Source organism: Periplaneta americana, chromosome 15 (assembly GCF_040183065.1).
Source record: "Periplaneta americana isolate PAMFEO1 chromosome 15, P.americana_PAMFEO1_priV1, whole genome shotgun sequence".
Taxonomy (NCBI): Eukaryota; Metazoa; Arthropoda; class Insecta; order Blattodea; family Blattidae; genus Periplaneta; species Periplaneta americana.
This window is the reverse complement of record NC_091131.1, coordinates 167502417-167518968: the sequence shown is the minus strand read 5'-3', so window position 1 is coordinate 167518968 and position 16552 is coordinate 167502417. Positions and strand designations below refer to the sequence as shown.

Below are 16552 nucleotides of genomic sequence, written 5' to 3'. Positions count from 1 at the left end.
AAAAACTGAATGAGGTAGAAACAAATAGTTAAAATAAAAACATTCGATACTTAAAGGGTATAAAGGAATTTAAGAACGAATATGAGGCAAGGGTAAACGTGATCAAGGATGAGACTAGTGACTTGCTTGCAGACTCTCATTCAATCCTGAACAAATGGAAAAACTATTTTGGGCAACTACTAAAAGTACATAGGCCAAATAGCAATGATCGGAACGAAATTGAAATACAAACTGATGAGCCATTTATAATCTAACTCATACTTTTTGTAGTCGAAATTGCGGTAGAAAATCTGAAAAAGTAGAAGTCTCTGAGTGTCTATCAAATTCCAGCAGAATTAATACAAGAGGGCGGAAGCGCATTATCTGGCGAAATTTATAAGCTTCTACTCGCTATCTGGGAAAAAGTAATTAATTGTACCAAAACAATGGAAGGAGTCCATAATTGTACCATCTTCAAGAAGGGGGACAAGACTAACTAATAATTTTCGAGGAATGTCACTTTTTTTGACGTCGTGCAAAATTTGGTCAAATATTATTTTTAGAATATTAGCTCCATATGTAGATGAAATTATTGGAGATCATCAATGATCAGATTTAAAAAAAATGGGAGTATAAGGGCACAGTACATCAGTTATTGATAGATTTCAAAACGGGATATGGCGCAGTTATAAAAGAAGTTTTGGATAATATCCTTAATGAATTTGGTGTTCTCAAGAAACTAGTTCGGTTAAAATTAAAATATCAATAAAACGTACAGCAGAGTCCATATGGACCAGTTTCTATCTGATGCTTTTCCAATTCGCTGTGGGCTAAAGCAAGGAGATGCACTACCACCTTTACTTTTTAACTTTTCACTAGAATATGTCATTAGAAACGGCCAGGATAACATAGAGGGTTTGGAATTGAACGGGTTACACCAGCTGCTTCGCTATACTGATGACGTGAATATGTTAGGAGAAAATCTACAAGCTATTAAGAAAAACACAAGAATTTTATTTGAAGCAAGTAATGAGATAGGTTTGGAAATAAATCCCGAAAAGACAAGAAATATGATTACGTCTCCTGACCTGAACACACTACGAAATACAAATATAAAAATCGGGCATTTATCATTTGAAAAGGTGGAAAAATTCAAATATATTGAAGCAAGAGTAACTAATATAAATGGCACTCGGAAGGAAATTAAACGCAGAATAAATATGGGAAATGCGTGTTATTATTCGGTTGATAAGATTTTGTCATCCAGTCTGCTCTCAAAAAATCTCAAAGTTAGAATTTATAAAACAGTTATATTACCGGTTGTTCTGTATGGTTGTGAGATTTGGACTCTAATTTGAGAGAGAAACAGATATTAAGGTTGTTTAAGAATAAGGTGCTTAGTAAAACATTTTGGGTCTAAGAGAGATGAAATTACAGAAGAATTGAGAAAGTTACACAACGCAGAACTGCACGCATTGCGTTCTTCACCTGTCATACTTAGGAACATTAAATCCAGAAGTTTGAGGTTGGCAGGGCATGTAGCACGTATGTGCTAATCCAGAAATGCATGTAGAGTGTTAGTTGGGAGGCCGAAGGAAAAAAGACTTTTGGGGAGACCGAGACGTAGATGGGAGGTAATATTAAAATGGATTTGAGGGATGTCGGATATGATTGTAGAGACTAGATTAATTTTACTCAGAGTAGGGACCGATGGCGGGCTTATGTGTGGGCGATAATGAACCTCCCGATAAGCCATAAGTAGGCAATGTATTTCTTCAAAAGAGGAAGTGAAGAAAAGAGTAGCATGTCACAGATTTACATATAATTGAAGTAATTTCACGATTAACAAGGTACAGAGAAATTTCACTAACTGTCCACAAGAAGAAGATCGATGGGGATTAATGTAAGGTTAATAAAACCTAAAAAAAAATAAAAACAAAATAATTTCGGTACTTCTTATAAGACAAAAGCGATATAAAATAAATGTTTCATTTTACCTATGTAGAGTTGGAGAAGTCTTTGGAATTTGAATTTCTAAAACTTCTCAATATATTATACCAGGGTGTATCAAAAATACGTGTACAAACTTCAGGCATGGGTTCCTTACACCAAAAGAAGGAAAAAAGTTCATATGAACATATGTCCCATAATCCTTTGTTTCCCCGTTAGGAACTGTTCAACACATTGGTACACTCATAAAATGCAACACACAAAACTCATAACCAATGCTCGAAATGTCCTCCTCTTGCTTCTAAACATGCATGCACTCGTCGAATCATGGACTGTCGCACCCTTTCAAATACTCCGGGATGATATCGAATGGTTTCGCAAGCTTCCATGACACGTCGATGAAGAGTTTCATGATCCGGGATGTCTGCTCCATAAACCAATTGTTTAAGGTGCCCCCAAAGATAAAAATCCAAAGGATGAGGTCGGGAGAACGTGCTGGCCATTGAACTGGTCCTCCTCTGCCTATCCATATGTCATGGTAGACATCAGTCAGTGTATCTCGAACAAGGCGACTAAAATGTGCTGGAGCCCCATCATGCATGAACCACATCTTTTGTCTTATGTTCAGAGGCACATCTTCGTGCAGTAATTCTGGAAGAGTGTTTTGGATAAAGTCCCTGTAGATAGCACCTGTAAGACGTGCTGATAGAACGTATGGACCTACCAGACAGTCACCTACAATTCCAGCCCACACATTCATACTAAATTGTTGCTGATGTCTAGCCTGAAATACAGCACGAGGATTACGATCTGCCCATACATGTTCATTGTGGAAATTTGTAATTCCATCTCTCCCAAACGTTGCCTCGTCTGTAAACAAAACTGATGAGACAAACAATGGATTGGCTATTTGTGGTACAAACCATCGGCAAAAGTTCTCCCGTGGTGGATAATCGGCAGGCGAAAGGCCCTGCACACGTTGCGGATACAAGAGCTGCTCGTGGAGTACCCTCCATGCTGTACTGTGTGATGTACCAGTTGCCACAGCCAATTGTCTTGTACTGATACCTGGATCGTCTTCGACACAGTGTAAAATGTCTTCTTCGAGGTTCGGCGTACGAACAACTCTTGGTCTTCCTCGATCACCAGTCTGTGGTGCAACGGTTCCTGTCTAAGCAACGCGACGATACACAGCAACAAAGGTTTGATGATTCGGTTGTCTTCGGTCTGGAAATGCCATCTGATACAGCCGTACAGCCTCGCGTCCATTACCATTCGCGCGACCATATATAAAAATGATGTCAGCCTGCTCACGAAATGAATATCGTCCTGCCATGGTTGAACGAAATACGTTAAGTCACTCCACGTTCACAATAGCAACGTTGAAGACAGACTAATGACAAATGACACATGTAAACAAGTCTCCATGGTAACACTTCGCCATCTGCAATCCATTTCTGATACAACGAGTAACAGCCTTCTATGAATGAGTGCATAAAGAAATGAAGTTTTGAGGTTGGACCTCGAAGGCCGTTGAACGCAAACTTTTAGTAATAAATGAATAACGGGGAAACAAAGTATTATGGGACATATGTTCATATGAACTTTTTTCCTTCTTTTGGTGTAAGGAACCCATGCCTGAAGTTTGTACACGTATTTTTGATACACCCTGTATAGGCCTACTAACTGAAAGCACCCGGTGTTCGGAGATCTTGACAAGTCAACTTAGAAAACCAATTCGGATTACTATCACTACTAAGCTTTCCTCGTCCCTAAAGATGAATCGTTACATAGCGTCACTTACATGAAGTAATGGCCTTCTCAGCCAAAACGTCTGCCAGGTTTAACTCAATTTAAAACATCTGAAGATCAGGCACCGAAAAGAGAATTTATCGTCATGTACCCTATGTTAATTTTTCTTTTCTAATTGCATTGTTTTGAATTTTAGCTGAACAAAGACATATCCTTGGATCTCTTTACGTCCGTTTAGCGTTGACTGAATAGTCTTCTTTCTTCTTAAGCAACGGTCATCAACACAGAGCACCCTAGGGCTAGCGTCTCTTACCCACGGAGAACACACTGCACTATGGTGCACTCGTAGCTGCTAGCGAGTATGCTCTCTACCTCACGACGGGCACACGGGACGTCTTCGCTTACTCTTTACCCATTTCAGCGAGTGCTGACGACCACTGATCTAAAGCTATGCTGACATACATTTCATATAATTTCCTGTCTCTGTGTGCTTTTGCTTGACGTTTAAAGACGTTGACGATAAATCTGGAATTCTCTTGTTCCCAGTCTGAACTCCTAGGAGTGTCATGATGAGTTGAAATTTACCTCTTTATCGGTCATCCCAAAGAATAAATATGTAAATAAAGAAATATATTATAATATAAATTGAAGGTATATGTGTACAGTATTTTTCCACTGTTCGTGGTCATAGAATGTGTTTATGGTATTTCTATACCTTAACAACAAAACGTGTGCATAATTTGATTGAAATATAGATCAAATTAATTACCTTTCATTACAGATGGTGTGCACAATCTCAAGATAAGTTATACGTGTATCTGTTCCTTATTCATCCATTTAGAATTTCTAGTTTCGCTTGTGCAGCTGTTTTGTCGGCAAATGGTGTTATAGAATAATTTTCTAATCAAGGTGAATTTGAGGCTAAATTGAGGTTACTTTGCACCATAACACAAACGAAGATTTTTAAAATTGTAATTGCATTATTTTCATTTGAGGACCATCTATGAAGTTTAAAAACGCTTACTATAATTCAAATTTTGTATTACAGCTAAATTACATGATTTTTTTTTCTTTTTATAACATGTTAAAGTCATACATGGTCTCTCACTGCCAAACTTGGTAACAATCTCCAAATATACCAAAGGAAAATGTTAAGAACGATACTAGGTTTATCACTGAGGGACAAAGTTCCAAATGAAGTGCTCCAAAAGATGTCAGCAATTGGTTCGGCTTGGACAGGTACCAGAGAATAAAAACAAACAATGCTGTCATCAAGGCAGTGACAAAATCATTCAAATCTTGCAAATGAAATGAAAGGGAGGATATTAGGGAATATCAATGGGAGGATGTAATTGGGAGAATAAATCCGCCCTAGAAATTATGAAGAAGAGGCTTGCTTATATTCCATTCCAGAACTTGACACAAAATAATACGTATACTTTTTTAGTTATTCGCGTGCTGTTTTCTCGACTTGTCATTCATTTTAGAAGAATGTAATTACTAATATTGAAGTTTTGTTTAGTTTTTTTCAAAAAGGTTTGTCCGTATTACTATTTATAGTAGTTTTTTAATCTGTGTTTCCATTTTTTCTGTTCCTGATGCATTATATTTTCATTGTTTAACACGTGTATAGTTCACTGTAACACCAGCAGTGGCAAACTTTGCACCACTACTCTTAAAACTCTGGCGGTGCAAAGTAACCCCCAACTATGGGTAACTTTGCACCAATTTTTGGCAGATTATAAATTTCAAAAGACATTTATTTTCGAAGATATGACTGGCTAAATATATTCCCGCATATCTCTGGAACGTATAAATGCCCATCTCAAAATTAGACATTTAGAGACTAAATACAGACTGAAAACAAATTTTTAACTAGTAAATGGTGCAAAGTTACCCCATTTTACGGTATTTAATTATTTTTAATATTGAATTATTTACTCTGGTAAATCCTTTTTCACACCACCAGAAATATAATACAACTCCAAGAAAAAGAATACATCAGCATCATCTTCATATTAATTGATCTAATATAAAGGCTGGTAGGGAACCTATTACATTAATTCGCAGAGGTAATAGATTAAGTCAATGCGAACAATGCCTGACCTAAAGGCTAGCATACAAAGACATGTCGCTCTGATTTCACCACATAAGCTGCGAGCAACTGTCGTGTTCGGATGCAACATGTTGCTGAGGTGGGAGGCCATGTTGAACAGTGTTTGTAACCATAGTTCCTAATAAACGTGCCGTTATCATGTGTTTGATCTTTCCTGCCTTTTTCCTGCGCCTATACCACGTTCAGACTGGTTATAGTGCCTTATCTTCACCTGCTGGCAAGATGTGGAACTAATTATTTTTTGGAATAATTCGCGAGAGCATTTCTTAATTAGCATATCTACGAGGTTTCACACTCATTCGATCATTACAGTCCGTGCTGTGCCACGCTGAACACCGTCAAGGTGGTTATAATTAAACTGACGGGGTTTCAATTGCTGCTCAGTATGAATTTTGTAGGGATAACAGTGTAAAATGCACCGCAAAATCTTGCGAACTGTTGACCAGGGGAGCGACAATCACGTGACACAGCTCGAGCACTGGCTGCAGAATTTGAGTCGTGTTGCACTGCCAGCTACAGCTACAGAAACTTCCTCAACGACTTGCATGGGGATGGGCCGCCTTCCTCTCCCTGGTGCGACATCTAATTCACCTGTTCCCTGGAATTTTTTTATCATATTCTTCAGCCCATTAATTGACATGGGACCTCTTCCCAGCTGTTTCTGTCGGCGATATACTCGCGATGCAGCATTTCTATTGCTGTCATTCACTTCACTAGCAGTTCACGGTCTCTCTTCTCTATAGTCATTGCGTTTCACAAGGAAAAGTTCAACCTTCTAAATAAATTGTCAACGAACATTCACTTCACTAACGGAATCAACATGCGTAACCAAACAACAGGACTGACAGAATGCAATGCAACCGGAAGAACATACTGACGTCAGAGTTAGAGACAATTGCACGTTTTGACTGCTTACAGCGCCATATTTACACCTCTTGGAGAGACTTGGAACTAATTATTTTTGGGCATAATTATATCATATCTATGAGGTTTCACACTCCTACGATCATTAGAGTCCGCGCCATGCCACGCTCAACACCGTCAGTTTAATTATAACCACCTATACTAGAAAGGGTAGGAGTTCTTAACCCGGGGTTCGTGGATGAGGTTCAGGGGTCCGTGAAAGTCACATAAAAATTAGCATGTAAGCCTACATTCACTATACCTGTTATTTTAAGGTAAAAAGCAGAAGCTTATCTAAAAATTTGTGTCACGTTTTTATGACATTTTTCTAGCAAAGAGTCCATAACTTTTACTAAATTCAAAGGGATCTGTGAATCAAAAAAGATTAAGAAGTGCTGTCCAGTGGGATTGACAATAATATATAATTTATAATTTTATTTTAATATGTATTTTCAAGTTACATATCTACACAAACAAAATGTTGTTCTTTATGTAGGTATTATCTTTCATGGGTTTTGACAGTAATATTTATATTACTTAATTTCCATTTGTCTTTTCAAATTAGAGAGTTGTTCTTACAATCTATTTGCATTATGAACACAACGAATTATCATTATGATTTTGATTTATGCATTTTCTTGTGTGTTTTGTTTTATGTGTTTTACAATAAGCAGGAAAATGTCTGGAACAATACTTTACTTTCCTAAAATAACTTAGCAGCTCATTGACGACGGATTTTTATACAATACATTCCTTCATAGTTTATTTTCAGACAGCCTCCTGAATTACAGGAAACAAGGTAAACAAAAATACAATGGTAACGAGAATTAAGAACTTAGGATTTAAGTGTAGATGGGCCTACAGTAAATTAATATGAAATCAGAGATCAAAATAACATTTAAGTGTTACCTCAAAAAATTATTATATGAATGATTTTTAATATGGGCAAAGACCCCCTAATTGTAACGATAATGTTGTTTTTAATTTGTTAATGCGTAGTCCGAGACTTTCTCAAGTTTCCACAAAGTAGCGCGGTATAGTGCCGCGTGCTCCACCATCAATCTGAACACCTGTATCTAGCTCAGCTTGTATTTGGCTTTGCAGTAGTCCAACCTAGGCTCATAAATGATCCTCTTCTCGTTCACTTCCTCAGTTTGACCTTTGCGATGTTCATATCTAATCTAATGGTAGGATCGAGGATGTGTCCTAAACGGCAAGGCCATGGACTTCTATTAGTTTTGGAATATAGTGGTTTAAACAGTACAGGAAGAGAATGGATTTCGTGGGAAATAAAAACAATCATTTAATCAATTTTATTTGGGAATTTCATTGCTAAACTAGGAAGGGAGGATACTTTTAAACCCACTATTGGAAAAGAGAGCCTAGACGTATCTAGTAATGATAATGAAGTTAGGTTAGTCAACTTTGCTACACCAAAAAATTTAATTGTCAAACGTACAACATTCCCCCATAAGGATATACATAAATACACTTGAACTTCTCCAGATGGATTGACACACAACCAAATAGATTTCATCTTGATAGATAAACGGAGACATACTAGTATAGTAGACATTCGAACCTTCAGGGGGGCAGACTGTAATTCTGACCATTATTTGGTAATTGGAGAATTAAGAGGAAGGCTATCAGTAGCCAAGCGAGTAGAGCAACAAGTTAGTATTAGGAGATTCAATATTCCGAAATTGATAGACGAGGAAACTAAGCAATATTATCAGGTCGAAATTTTAAATACGTTTGCCACTTTTGGAAGTTCCAAGGAAGTTGAGGAGTAGTTAGGTATTAATACCGTGTGGGAAAATATCAGATAATATGAAAATTGCAGCTGAACAGAGCATAGGTTTTTATGAAACTAAGAAATAGAAATAGTGAATTGGGAAATAGCCAAAATTGAAATTCTTACAGGATCCAGTTGAGACGAATACTACTACTACTACTACTACTACTACTACTACTACTACTACTACTACTACTACTACTACTACTACTGCTGCTGCTGCTACTGCTACGATGGCCCAAAGTCGAGCCTTAGCCTCCTCAATTTTCTTCCTCCATCTGTCCCTGTCCTGTGCTAATCTCCTCCAGGCAGTTGTTCCGAGATAATCCTGAGAATCGATCGTTACAGCATCTATCCATCTATTTTTGGGTCTTCCAGTTGGTCTTTTACCATGTATTTTCCCTTCTAAGATCTTCTTTGGTATTCTGTTTCCTTCCATCCGACAAACATGTTCGGCCCATTCAAGCCTCCTTAATTTAATGAAAGTAACAATATAATTTATATAGCTCGTTATGCACTGGTCCAAGTTGAAACGAATACAGATAGTTATTTCAGTGAAAGACTTCTTTTTTTTAGTCATAACTCATAATGTAGTTCCACAACATCGAGTATTTTGTAACAGCAAGTATTTTGGAACTGTAAGTATTTTGTATAACAGGTAGTATGTTGTAATATAACAGTGGTGTTTTGGAACAGGCCACGCACGACTAGTACGTAATGTAACATTGGTGTTTAGGAACATGTATGTACGTACGACTATAACTGGTGTTTAGGACGCTAAATGATAACATACTTCCCTGTGTGCCATATGATGCAGTATGTCATAATGAGTCGAGATGTGAGTTCGTTTAAAAGAAATCTTTTCTAATGCTAAATTGAGTTCGTAGATCAGGTTTTTTCGAAGCAGGAAATGTAATGTAAATTTAGATTATTTGTAAATTTGTCATGAAATCGAAGTGGATCCCAATAGTAAATAAAACCTAACCTATTCTTCCTCTTCACAATAGTGTTCAATTTCTCCAAAAATTGGTAAATAGAAGCTATAATCATTTCGGCCGTGTTAAAATTCATATTAATACCGTCATGAAGAACAATAATCTCATTATAATGAAATATGAAAATTTACCGTTGTATTTTTTAAATGAAAGAACTTCAATAATGCAGTTATGTTTCAACAGACTTCAGTTTAATTTCAAGAACTGGTAATGAAACTAAAAATGTAAAATATTTGGAAATAAAACATAACCTATATATTTTCATCTCCCTTGATAAAATTCACAATATAGTTACTATAATACAGGCATTATGTTATTTGATAGAATCCCGTACTCAATGACATCATTTCCAACATAGGCTAGTGTGTACATTTTTTAAAGACGATTTTCATATCTTTACTATTTATCTTTTACTTTAGTTTTCAACATTTATTTCAGTGCGACGCGTCGAAAGCATTCCCAAATCTGCTTTCAAACAGTGGCGCCAACTTAATAATTTGTCGTGTTTTGAGATTTATTTAACTTATACCTCACATGTTTGAACCTACCCACTTTTTTCCAAAAGTTGGCGTCACTGCTTTCAATAGTACCAAACATGTTCCGTTCTGTGGAACAGGCGTTGTCATAATGTCGTTCCAAAGTGAAACGAGTATTTGTAACCGCAAGTACTAGCTCAGAGCAACACTGTTATTTTGGAACGTAGTATTTCAAGGTGCTGTTACTTTTTGGAACAGTTCCAAATAAGGAACTGCTCCAAAATAACCTTTCCGTTATTTTTCCCCACCTCTAATTCATACAACGTCATCATCAGTTCCCTGAAGATGACTACAGAGTTAGTAGCCGAAAGCTTGGGGTATTCCACAGCTTTAACTCGGCTGATAGCCCGTGAATCCATCATTATAAATCAACGCCGAGAAAGCCTGAAGTCATACACAATATTATAATTTTATAAACAAATTGACACCACAGTGAAACACTATCTATTTGGGTCACGTTCACTGTTTCACAAATCACTCCCAGAATCTTGGAATGCTGAGTCATTTTAACACCGTATCTCAAAGTGCATGAAACACTCTGTTAGTAGAAAGGGACTGTCACTTGACAGTTTTTCAGCTTAAAGCTAGAATTCTACACGTTCCACGCAAGTGACAACGTCCAATTCTACATTAAATGATGTAGGGTCGCTCATATAATATGGGAGCACTCTTAACTCGGTTATCCCAAAATTTATGACAAGTTCCGTTTTTGATCTCAGCTCCTCAACAGTTGTATTAGAGTTTGTTAATTTTAGTTAACTTGTAATTTACTATTTATTTTAAACATTCGTTTGTATGTTGGTAATTTTATTCAGCTTGTAATTTTCTTCTTATTTTAAACATTCATTTGTACTGTTCTTGTTAATTTCACTTTGATTGAAATTTCCTATTTACTGTACGTATATTAAACATTGATTTATACTGTTATTTTTAATTCTAGTTACTTTTTAACTTGTTATTTATTTTAAACTAGCCGTACCCGTGCGCTCCGCTGCACCCGTTAGAAATAAATATAAAGTAATTACATAATTAAAATAGGACATTTGATCCAGGAAACATTCGTGTTTGATAGAAGGATAAATCGCTTAATATGTTACTTAATTTAAATTGTATTTAAAATATTAAAATGCGATCATTTTGATTCAGAGATCACTCATTTGGTGTAATGACAATTCCTTTAACATGTTTCTTAATTGTTATTACCAATTATTTTTGGAAAAGCGAAAATTAACAGAAAAATTTTGGCTACAGATTTATTATTATGTTTATATTATATTATATTATATTATATTATATTATATTATATTATATTATATTATATTATATTATATTATATTATGTCATATCATATCATATTATATTATGTAAAAAGTGTGTTGATAACGGATGTACTCGAATTAGAAAGTTTTTAATTTGTTGTGGGAGCTCTTAAATCTCAGGAGGAACAACTTTTACAACAGCGCAACATAATCTGCTTGGCTCATAATCCAATTTTTTTGCATTGCATTTATTGCATATATATTTTATGTATTTTAACACGATTCAATTGAGCATAGTTAAAAATTTGAATTATAAAATAATGCATTGCTAAGCTAACGTACTATTACTGCATACTAAATCAATACACTCTCGATGTTCGTTAATTCTCTGAGATAAAAATGAATATGTTCATGAACATTATTTTAAGAAATACAGGAAATGAATATACAGAATAACCTATCAAGTTTTCTGTGCATAAAAAGCTATTTTAATCTTACCTGTCCTCAATTCACTCACAAGTTACTGTAATAACATTATAGCATTATGTCCATCCAGAGAAACTACACTTTCCAATGATGAAATAATAAGTAATTATACAAATCGGTTAATTTAACTTCCAATATTACTTCATACAAACACAGAGACATTGTCTGTGGGCTATGTTTCAAAGCTTTCGATTGTTGTGTCCAAGGCCCCTTATAGACGAAATCATTTGTTTTTTATTTCAATATACCGCCTTAGATGGCAGTTATTTTAATTTTAAAACTCATTTATCTCATTAAATATCAGTCCTATCAAAATTTTTCAAAGAATAAAACTTATCACAAATAATGTTTAAATAAACTTTTGTTATGTAACATTTTTCACAAAAATCAATAATAAGCGAGATATTTCGATTTATTTAATTCAGGCTCCCTTATAACCCCCCCCCCTTTTAAATAACGCGTTTTGAATGCCATATAGCCTAAAATCTAAGTTACAACGAACTTAATTTATATTCCAATTTTCATCGAAATCCGTTCAGCTATTATCGCGTGAAAAGGTAACAAACATACAGACAGACAGAAAGACAGACATACAAACAAAAATTTCAAAAAAAGCGATTTTCGGTTTCAGGATGGTTAATTATATATGTTATGACCAAGTATTTTTGGAAAATCGAAAATTACCAGAAAAATTTTGGCTACAGATTTATTATGAGTATAGATATTAATTTGTGTTATTGTTTCATTTATTTCGTATTTGCAAAATAAAAAACACTTTAGTAAAATTTAGCCGATTAGGCCTATAGAGTTCTCTTTCAGATTGGTGATTACAGAGACAAACTGATTAAAAATGTCAATGGTGAAACAGATAATATATTATATACATTGTAATGACGCACGAACTATAGTCCCTAGAAATAAGAAATTAACAAGCAGTCGTCATACTGTACATAATTTTCTTTGCTTTTCTTCTACATGGCTGCATTGTTTCAAATTGGAAGTGTCAACATTAAGAAAGAACTGAATGTAACGAGAATTCTGCTTTAAGATGAAAGAACTTGTCAGTAGAAATTGATGCACCATTTGGTGGACGGGATTTGAGAAGATGGAGACAGCAGTTCATATAAATATTTTACTTTGACTTTGGAAAGGGAGATAAACCCAATCCTTGATTCGGCAAAAAAAAAAAAAAAAAAAAGAACGAGATATTCTTTTGTCAGAATTCTAGTACCGGTATTCTGTAATCGTGTTGTCAGCTCTTCTTTCCTCAGTCTATTTGTTCACTTGACGTGTGTGGTTATTATGATCGGCACATGGTTGTGACTTCTTACCTTCTGCACGTCGATGTCGTCCAAAATGGACTTCGGAGTCTTGCACGAATTGTCGGCGATGATAGTTTGGACAGCCAGACAGCTCAGTATTACGAGTAGCAATGCCGTCATGATGGGGGACGCCAGCAAAGTATTTTAAAATATTACCTGTTAAGTTAAGAAACAAAAGATGTACACATCCATAAATAATAACTTTTATTCTTTCAATTTACGTTTCTGAACCAAAAACAATAATTTCTAAAACTAAGCTAGATATTGTTCCATCTCCTTTATTGATCGACTACTATTGCTCCGTGTGGCATCTGATTCAAACAGTTTACAGCCGGCGGAAACAGTTTAAATTCAATTAAAACAAAATTCGCACTATTGTTAAATAGTTTTTTTTTCCTTTGCTACTGGGCCTATATCATAGTCATTTTTAACCTGCTTCCGTAGCGTTAAAATGTCTACTTTTGTGAATGGTGTTCTATAAATTAATTTTGTTTACAAAAGTTGAATCATTCTGAAACAGAAAATTAATAAATTTACCTGTTCTGTCCTTTTAGGTCCCTGGCAAATATTCCTGATACACAAGGACACTGTATATCAAGTTCAGGCAGATTTTCACTCACCGATTTCTCAGTTCTGTGCCTTCCAATAATTTCCTCTGTTTAAAATTGTCCTTCCGTCACAATTCTTATCCGAATCAATAATTCAAAATTTTCTGAGAATGTTGCAGTATGTAAAAATATTAAACTTTCTATGCTTTTTACATATTTTAAGTTTTAATATAGATTGTGGTGAGTTGATTTGCAGCAATAATGAAACGAAGAGAAAATATTGTAATCACGAGATTATAAAATTTATGAACAGTAAAATACGCCATATGAACTATATTAAAGCCCAGAGCAATTTTTCTTTCCACAATTTTGAGATATATTTCTGGAAAATGTCAGATCAATCAAATGAACACTATTACGCAAAAGACTTCTTAAATCGAATAATAATTACAAGGTAATAGGCCTAAAATATGTTAATAACACGAGAAACAATAAACTTACGTAGTCCAAATTTATTTGGAGCTACAGTAACAAATTAGGCTAATAAAATGACACTCTGGAGGAAATTAAACACAGAATAAATATGGGAAATGCCTGTTATTATTCGGTTGAGAAGCCTCTGTCATTCAGTCTGCTCTCCAAAAGGCTGAAAGTTAGAATTTATAGAATAGTTATATTACCGGTTGTTCTGCATGGTTGTGAAACTTGGACTCTCACTTTGAGAGAGGAATAAAAGCTAAGGGTGTTTGAGACTAAGGTGCTTAGGAAAATATTTTAGGCTAAGAGGGATGAAGTTACAGGAGAATGGAGAAAGTTACACAACACAGAACTGCACGCATTGTATCCTTTACCTAACATACATAGTTAGGAACTTTAAATCCAGACGTTTGAGATGGATAGAGCATGTAGCACGTACGGAGAATCCAGAAATGCATATAGAATGTTAGTTGGGATGCCAGAGGGAAAAAGAGCTTTAGGGAGGCCTAGACGTAGATGAGAGGATAATATTAAAATAGATTTGAGGGAGGTGGAATATGAAGATGTAGACTAGATTAATGTTACTCAGGAGAGGGACCAATGGCGGGCTTATGTGAGGGCGGCAATGCACTTCCGGGTTCTCTAAAAGCCGTAAGTAAGTAAGTCCAAATTGGTACAGAATGAAATAATAGTAGCGGTAATATGTGGTAATATTTCATAACGGTAACTTTAAATTTGTAGAAGTTAAAAATAGAGCCATGAGTCCTCTTTTCGCGATCGAATGACGTTATTTCCTCATAAGATTTCTTCCGCATAACCCTTGTTCAATTATTTAAACTCATCCCTATTCCTAGGTAACAGTACTTTACACAGCAGTGTACTTTATAGTTACGAACAAGGACTGTACACAATATACTGTGAAGTGAAAATTAATTCTGAAACTACCAAATAAAACCTATTACCTTGTTAGTTGCTGCCTCTACTTACCTGCTGGTGACTCTCAATCTTCAAAGTACGAGTTTCCAAATCGTGGCTCTCTTTTTATAATGCTGTTCACAGTCCGGAATTAGTCAGCTGTTTCAGAAATGGGTCATTGATTACGATCATTGTGGAGTAATTAATCTTTTAAACATGTTGCTGATCGTAACGCAATAATAGGTGTTATTTTTCATGTTATCGCAGACAGTCTAGTATTTAATACTATTGATCTATGCAGCTATTTACCGTCCGGAACCAGTAAATACATTATTTTGAACGTCACGGCAATCTTCCGTCTCAATATATTATAGACACTGTCGGCTTGCATTAGCAATTTATTTCACAGTGACCTCTCAGCCGATACTGCGTGTTATTTTTGGTGTGTAATGGCGTCGATTAAGGAGAGTGTATCTATATATAAGTTGTGTTGTGACAATATCATTAATTGCAGTGCTATCTGGTGTGTCTGTTCTTACTTTTATTTAATTTAGTATTATTTTTAGTTTATTGGGTTATTTTACGACGCTGTATCAACATCTAGGTTATTTAGCGTCTGAATGATATGAAGGTGATAATGCCGGTGTAATGAGTCCGGGGTCCAGCACCGAAAGTTACCCAGCATTTGCCCCGACCGGGATTCGAACCCGGGCCACCTGGTTTCGCGGCCAGACGCGCTGACCGTTACTCCACAGGTGTGGACTTTATTATTATTATGATTATTATTTTTGTAGAGGGAGTTTCATTACTTCATTTTACGACAGGAGGGCTTTTCAGAGTAATTTTGTCCAGTGAGTTGAGAACTGCGAATAACTTTATTGTTGGTATATATTTTTGAATGTCCAAACCAAAGACTTTACTAAAAGGTACATCTTGAAGACACACTGTCTTACAGAATACAGAATTGTAACAATACATAAATGTATTATTCCAGAAAAAAATTTGATATTTATGTTCAAAATATTTTATCTCTAACTGTTCCAACGTTTACAGTTTCTCCATCTTATTAGTAAATTTTATTTTGAACTAATTTTTGTATAGCCATGCATAGAAACGTTTTTCTTCTTCAGCCACACAGTAAAGTTGCTGTAATTGCGCCGTTAACAACATCCACAAGACTCTGTTAATTAATTTATTTTTCGTAAAGGTCATCATCATCATCATCATCATCATCATCATCATCAACAATACGATTTAGGCCCATTGGCCTGTTTCGTCTCCATAACAGTATTAAAATTGGTCTTTCCAGCGTTTTCTAGGACGTCCGATTCGTCTTCTCCCTTGCGGTTTAAAATGGTGTAGTCGGTATGGGATGCGGGTTGGTTCCATCCTACATATATGTTCATGCCATTTATATTCTGTGATCGTTTCTGTAATATTTGGTGTATTAGTTCCTGTCGTATGTCTTCATTTCGCTTGTGGTCCAATAAGCTATATCCTGCTATTGGCCCTAGCAGTC

General features: G+C 35.5%; 1 protein-coding gene across 2 annotated transcripts in view; it reads right to left on the bottom strand.

Moving 5' to 3' along the window:
* The window catches only part of LOC138715689 (uncharacterized), a 30117-nt gene extending 14929 nt beyond the window's left edge, over positions 1-15188 (bottom strand). For both annotated transcript variants that reach the window (XM_069848753.1, XM_069848755.1), the window contains exons 1-2: positions 15106-15188; positions 13103-13249 (exon numbers count right to left, since the gene is read on the bottom strand). In XM_069848753.1, the coding sequence (XP_069704854.1) occupies positions 13103-13213 (111 nt within the window). In that variant the 5' untranslated portion in view covers positions 13214-13249; positions 15106-15188. The remainder of the gene's footprint in view (positions 1-13102; positions 13250-15105) is intronic.
* Positions 15189-16552: the final 1364 nt, after the last annotated feature.